Below are 7,505 nucleotides of genomic sequence, written 5' to 3' on the forward strand. Positions count from 1 at the left end.
TCCACGAAACTAATTGAGGAAACAAAAGACAATTAACACATGTGCAGAAGTAAACAACGTGGGTATCAACAAATACTTCATTAAATAAAAACATGGGTGAAGCATGATTTCCTCTTGGTACGGCAACGTGGGTGGTCATGGACCCAAAGATTGGCACATAACAATCTCACCCCCTCGAAACATCCTTGTCCTCAAGGATGAACCCGGATGGAACTTCGTGTTGCGCCATGGCGGCCGCCACTCGACGCGTCCAATGGTATTCGGAGATGTTGGAACGGAGTGCCATGGTGGACGCCACTCGCGCCTCACGGTTGCATGTATGAAGGTTGTCGTTTTCTTTTTAGTCTTCGTTGAAATCACGTCTGTCTTCAACATGGTTGCCATTGTGATTAGAGTAGTGGCCTTGACTGTGGCTCTTCCTGTCATCTCTAGGGATGGTGGTGAGATGGGTGATGGTGTCCGTTTGAATGGTGGTGCAACACGGGTTAAGGACTCGGTGTTGTGTGTTGATGATTTGGTGTTGGTGGGGATTGATGCCGATGGTTTAGGGTCCGGGTTGGGTTGTAAGGTAACGATTTTGGCAGCGGGTTCGGGTTGGTGTTCCGGTGTGGATTGTATGTTAACAATGGTGGAGGTAGAGATGCTTGCGGCCATTTTTGGTGGTGGTGAGTCGGTAGCGGGTGACGGTAGCGGCGTAGAAAAAATGGGTGAAGTTGCCCATCTTCGGGACTCGTTTTTGAGAAGATCGATCATCTCAGCAATCGTTGATATGATTCGATCCAACGACTCGTTCCATTCGTGAGCGTCCATGAGGGGATCAAGACCGCTCTGATACCAATTGATATGTACCAATCGGTTGATAGATAGATAATCCGTTGAGTGGATTAGGCTCAAAAGAAAATAGTAGGAAACAAGACTTGAGATATCTCTCTAATACTTTTCATTCATTACTTAAACAATAACAATACTTGCCCTTTTATAGGCTTAACCATGAAAAGGAATACATAACCCACTAAAACCACTAATCTACTAAACTAACTCCACGAAACTAATTGAGGAAACAAAAGACAATTAACACATGTGCAGAAGTAAACAACGTGGGTATCAACAAATACTTCATTAAATAAAAACATGGGTGAAGCATGATTTCCTCTTGGTACGGCAACGTGGGTGGTCATGGACCCAAAGATTGGCACATAACATGTGATTATTAGTTGACACTTTTTGTGAACATAAATTCACATGTTTTGTGTTTGAGTTTATGGGGAACGGGTTGGATATGGAGGTTCAAATTGGGGTGACAAATTGACAATGACACGCCCCAAATGAGCGATTCAATGAAGATCCAGATCCGGATTTGAGACCCAAATCATATCTTTCCCGATTTCTTTTTCTACTATATTTTTTTAATTTAATTACTAATCCTTTGTTAACACATTTCCCATTAGAATACCACATTTATGATTTTACTAAAACAAAGCTACAAAATAGCACATAACTATATATATCGTTCAATTATGTAGTTTTCTAAAGCCAATTATGTAGTTTTCTAAAGCATTTGTTATACTTAATTGTCATACATCATGTAAATATCTGCAAACTTACCTCATGTTGATTGGTATAGTTATCTTAAATAAATCTAACATAAAAGAAATTATCAATTCTTTATTGAATTTAATACCAAAGTCAAATAAATTAATGTCTCTTATGAACAAAAAAGTTAAATCGGTGCATTTTATTGTTTGAAATAATCCTTAACTCCTACTTTCCCAAGTAGGAAAGGTAATGTAGTCGCGAACGAAATATAACATAGTGTGTTTCTTTGTTTGAGAGACCAATCGCAAAAATGAAGCGTGTATGCGAAACTATTTTCGACTTGTGAGTCATGTTTTGTATACTTCTGTTGCAAAATTAAAATGAATTTATGATTTAATTTCTAACTAGGTTTAAAGAAGTTCGCCGCGTTGCGGCGAATTTGTTTTGTTATTTAGTTTGTGTTTACATGTATTTTGAAATCACTGCGAGCGTGTTGCGAACAGAATTGCTGACAATAATAAAAAGAAAATGTAGAAAAAACCCTAAAATATAACCGAAAGAAAATCAACAAAAAAAGTTGTATGGTAACGATGTTGTTCGTATGAAACCCATGGTCAGAGATGAGCAAATTGTTCTGGGTACCGGTACCAAATTTGCCGAACCGAAAGATCTTAAGTACCAATTCGGTACCGACTTTTGGCGTTCCTGGTACCGGTTCACTACCGTTTTTTACCTTCATATACCGGTATTTTTGGTATCAGTACTGATTCTGTATCGGTTGGCACCGAGCTCATCCCTACTCCTGAAACTAAAAAAGAAAAACAATAAAAGTTGAAGAAAATCAACAAAAAAAGTTGTACGGTGATCAGGATGAGCAAATGGTACCGGGTAGCCGCACTGAATTTCCCAAACCAAAAGATTTCCAATATCAATTCGGCACCAACTTTTGGCGTTTTATGTATTAGTGCCGTTTTTTACCTTCATGTACTGATACCGAACATGACTGTATCGGTATTTTCGATACCAGTACTGGTTCGATACCGGTTGACACCAAGCTTATCCCAACCTCTGATATTAAAAAAAGGATTAAAGTTAAAAAATAAAGAAAATAGCTTTTATTATAATATTAAAATAATAAAAATATTAAAAAAGTTATATATTATTATAATATTAAAATCACTATTCATTTCAATTCCTTTATTAATATATATATATATATAGTAGTAATAGTAATAATAATAATAATAATAGTAATAATAATTATACAGGAATTACATAAATATAATTATACATGTAAATTACGTTAAATTACATAAATATTATCAGAGAATATATTTGTTGTTTTTTTAAGAGAATATGTCACAGAATAGTAACCAAGTTTCAAAAGTGTTCTAATTAGGTCACTCGTATCGTTTTTGTCCCAACTAAATAACTTAACATTCAAATCGAGTCATGTCCTTTTTTATATGTGTCAAGAAAAAAATGAAGAATAAGATGTTGGGATCGGATTATTCTAATATATGAAATTATATTTGTTAAAAATAAAAACACTTTAATTACATTAAAAATTAAAAAAACGAGTTACAATTCACGTCATCACTCAAAGTTAGCATCAAATAAAAGGGAAAAAAGAAACAAAAATCCACATCACCATGGTTACTTATGAAATGGATGAAAAGACCCTTAATTTTAATGAAAAATGAATGTTGAGTGACCTGATTGGAACACTTTTAAAACTTGAGTGACCTAATTGGAACACTTTTAAAACTTGATTACTATTCTACAAAGTTACCCCTTTTTTTTAAAAAGAATATTATTCCTTTCAGGAGGTAACCATGGTTAAAACGTAAGTAATATATTATTATAATATACTGAGATGATTGTAAGACCATGTGTAATGGAGCTTGAAGTTCAAACACCTCATTTGGGTATTATTCAACATATGGCGTTTTAGTCAACAAACGAGCATCACAGAGCTTGAAGTTAAAAGTTGTGTGCTGTTATAATACCCTAACAATAATTACTCAATTATTATTTTTTAATAAAATAAAACAAATAATATTATGATGGATGAGTTAGAAGATTCTTATTGGTCATTCAATTTTTCATATGCCGTTTTAATGGCCACGCTCAAGCCAATTTTAACGAAAAAACGCCTCAGGGGGAGAGGGAGAAGGCATGAAAGGGCGTTTGAAGAAAAAAAAAAAGCCCAAATAAAATCTCGCTACGGGTGTTTAAATAAGTTATTTAATGTCTTTTTCTTAGTAAAAGTGGCATGATTAGGGGGGTGCGTGCCGTAGGTGGCCGCCGCACTTTCTTGCCTTCCTTGTTCGCAACAAATCTATTCTGTCCATTTTAATAATCATCAACCTTCATGTAACATCGGATCACAAATAAAAAAAAGATTCAAGCCAAATCAAATATTTGACTTTGCTAAAACACATACCCAAATAACAAATCTTCCATTTATTCAAGGAGATATTGTTTATATCCATCTCGGGTATATTTTATATTCCAAAAAAAAAAAGATTTATATGATTAGATTTGATTGTATAAAATAAATAAAACATACTATTACACATATTATCAAGTTATCTTATAAAACAATATAATTCATAGAAATCTTATCTTATAAAACAATATAAATTATTGAAATCTTGATAATGATTTTGGATTTAGACTTGGTGAGAGATGGGGCTCGACCGACAAGTAAAAGGGTTGGCCCCACATCACCAAGTGTTATAAAGCCCGATCAATGTTTACGTGGGCACACTCGTATGTCTACCAATGATAGCACCACGAGTTGCAAGATAGTGTGTCTATCAATACGAGGCGAGATGTTAACATCAAGGAGCTATACCCTAAAGGGAATTACTCCCTAATGAAAGTGCATGTAACCAATCTTATTATAAATAGTTATATACTAGTCATATCTCACAAGGAAGATCAACTTGCATCATCTATCAACTCTTTTTACATAATCATATTTCACTGGTGAACAAATGTTTATTCTTTCGTCGGTCGGTGATCATTAGGAAAAACTCCTTCGAGTAGTGAAACTAGCAGTGTTTTCCATTTTATGGATTCTGTCCTTGAAGCATTTCCTTGGTACGTACTCGGCTCAGAATCTGGTTGGAACTCACGTCCGGATCATCACTTAGTAATCTGATGACACATATATATGCATGAATTTTATAAAAATAGTCACTTTTGTCAATTTACATAGAGAGAGAGTTTTGACACAAATAAACATAAAATCAACCATGACAAATACTTTACTCGTTTACCTACTCTAACCATATGGGAAGTGCGCAACTGTCTGACACTATTTCCCCTCAGGTAAGAAAAGAAAACTGAAACGACGGAATGAGTATAATTTTATCGATTAAAATTGTTTTTCTAATTAAAAAGAGTTCATAAATACATATCCATTTGCATACAACATATTAATATAATAGAGTTAAAAATATCCAAAAATTTATAACAAATTCACAAGTTATAAAACAATAATGTTATTACATTGTCGAATTTGCATTAATTTGCAATATTCAATGATTAAAAGAAATTGTAAAAACACGTGACAGCCAGTAGGATTTTGGTTTTGTGCTAGTTATTATAGTCAACCCCAAACCAAACAGAATCAACCTTGTTAATGGCAGCCAAGCAACCCCATCAAGTTCATGAACCCATCTCACCTATTTATACCCTTCCACACCCTCACAATATCCTCACACTCTCCCACCACAAATACACACTCTACTTTCAATCCACTTTAAGTTTAAGTCTTTAACACACAACCAACAATCATGCCTACTTGTGAACCAACAATCATGTCTCAAATCATCTCCAAAACAACCATCTATCCAGCCACCCCATCAACCCTTCCAGACCTCAAACTCTCAACCTCCGATCTCCCCATGCTTTCTTGTCACTACATCCAGAAAGGCAATCTCTTTCTCCGACCGCCTTTCGCCTTTTCCGACCTTCTCATTCGCCTCCAACACGCCCTTTCCAACGCCCTCACCCATTTCCCACCTCTCGCGGGCCGCCTTGTAACCGACTCTAACGGCTACGTCTATATCACTTGCAATGACGCGGGTGCTCACTTCATCCACGCCAATGCAACTCATGTTAATGTAACGGACATCATTTCCCCAATTCATGTTCCGGATTGCGTCAAGGGGTTTTTCGCCTTTGAAAAAATGGTTAGCTACAACGGGCATTTTAACCCGTTGTTAGCGGTTCAAGTAACCGAGCTTGCTGATGGTGTGTTTATCGGGTTTTCGGTGAATCACGCGGTTGTTGATGGAACGTCCTTGTGGAATTTTATTAATACGTTTGCTGAGGTCTGTAGAGAAGTGAATCCTGTGACAAAACAACCATCTTTTACCCGTGACTCGGTTTTAATCTCGGCTGAAGTACTAAAAATCCCCTCGGGCGGGCCGAAAGTGACGTTTGACGAATTCGCGCCACTAACCGAGAGGATTTTTAGCTTCAGTCGAGACTCGATTTTGAAACTAAAAGAGGCTACGAATAACCCGAAAAAAACAAATATTAATAGTAACGTTGTTGAAATAATGGGGAAACATTGTCATGATCCAGTTAAACTCTCAAGCGAAAAGGTTACAACGGTAATTGGTAACTGGTTGCGTAACGCTGTGGTTACAAAACCCGAACCGGCACCTGAGATTTCTTCGTTTCAATCGCTATGCGCGTTGCTATGGCGGGCGGTGACACGAGCCAGAAAGTTTCCAACCTCCAAAACGACAACGTTTAGGATGGCGGTGAATTGCCGGCACAGGTTGGAACCAAAGCTGGAAACATTTTACTTCGGTAACGCGATTCAGAGTATTCCGACGTACGCAACTGCGGGCGACGTATTGTCGCATGATCTACGGTGGTGTGCGGAGCAGCTGAACAAAAACGTTTTGTCACACGACGACATGATGGTTCGTCGTTTTGTGCGCAACTGGGAACAGGATCCGCGGTGTTTTCCGTTGGGGAATTTTGACGGAGCCATGCTGACGATGGGGAGCTCGCCGAGGTTTCCGATGTTTGATAATGATTTTGGGTGGGGGAAACCGGTTGCGGTGAGAAGTGGACGTGCGAATAAGTTTGATGGGAAGATTTCGGCGTTTCCGGGAAGGGCGGGTGGTGGTAGTGTGGATTTGGAGGTGGTGTTGTCGCCGGAGACAATGGCGGAGCTGGAATTGGACCCGGAGTTCATGCAGTATATTTCAGGACAGTGGTGTTAAATGGCAATGTTGTTTTGTTTGTTTATGTTTGTGAAGATTTTTTTGTTATGTGTTTTAACTGGTATTAAGCAACCTCGTGTTGCGTCGGGGCTATCAATACTAAATTTGTGGCGTGTTAATGCGAATAACATAGAGCGAACGTAAAACATAGAAAATAATAACTAAGTTGACCTATGACTCGTACGTTGTAACGAACCTATCAAACTGAAATAAATAGACAACGTAAAAATGTTAAAACGGAACGTAAAACGAAAAATTTGCGTCACATGGAAAATATAAGGGACTAAAGTTGAAAGTAAAAAAAATGTGAGGTTAAATTGAGAAAGACGAAAACTTTTGGGTTAAAAGTAAAAAAATCAAATAGGTTTGAGTTAAAAGTGAAAAATCAGTTTTTTTTAAATCCCCCTAAACATTGGAGAGACCCACTCTATGCATACAATTGTTGAAAATTAAATTGAACTAAAACTCGTGCGTTGCAACGAACCCATCAAACTAGAAAAAATAGACAACATAAAAATGTTGAACCGCACACACATTTTAACATCCGTGAAAATCGGACCTCCGAAATCCAATGCAGATTGTAAAAAAAAACGGACCCTTATCAACAAAATAAAAATAAGTTTTTTTACGTAATTAATCATCACGTTTTGCGTTGGATTAAAACCGGAATAAAATTGGGGTGTGACACACATTGCGCCGTGTTAACTCGCAGTA

General features: G+C 37.0%; 1 protein-coding gene across 1 annotated transcript; it reads left to right on the plus strand.

Moving 5' to 3' along the window:
- Window positions 1-5,272: 5,272 nt before the first annotated feature.
- Window positions 5,273-6,870, plus strand: LOC110904922 (protein ENHANCED PSEUDOMONAS SUSCEPTIBILITY 1). The gene has a single exon (XM_022150786.2). The coding sequence runs from the start codon at window positions 5,343-5,345 to the stop codon at window positions 6,789-6,791; it is 1,449 nt and encodes a 482-aa protein (XP_022006478.1). The 5' UTR covers window positions 5,273-5,342; the 3' UTR covers window positions 6,792-6,870.
- The last annotated feature ends 635 nt before the right edge of the window (window positions 6,871-7,505 follow it).

The sequence above is a fragment of the Helianthus annuus genome, chromosome 14 (assembly GCF_002127325.2).
Source record: "Helianthus annuus cultivar XRQ/B chromosome 14, HanXRQr2.0-SUNRISE, whole genome shotgun sequence".
NCBI classification, from domain to species: domain Eukaryota; kingdom Viridiplantae; phylum Streptophyta; class Magnoliopsida; order Asterales; family Asteraceae; genus Helianthus; species Helianthus annuus.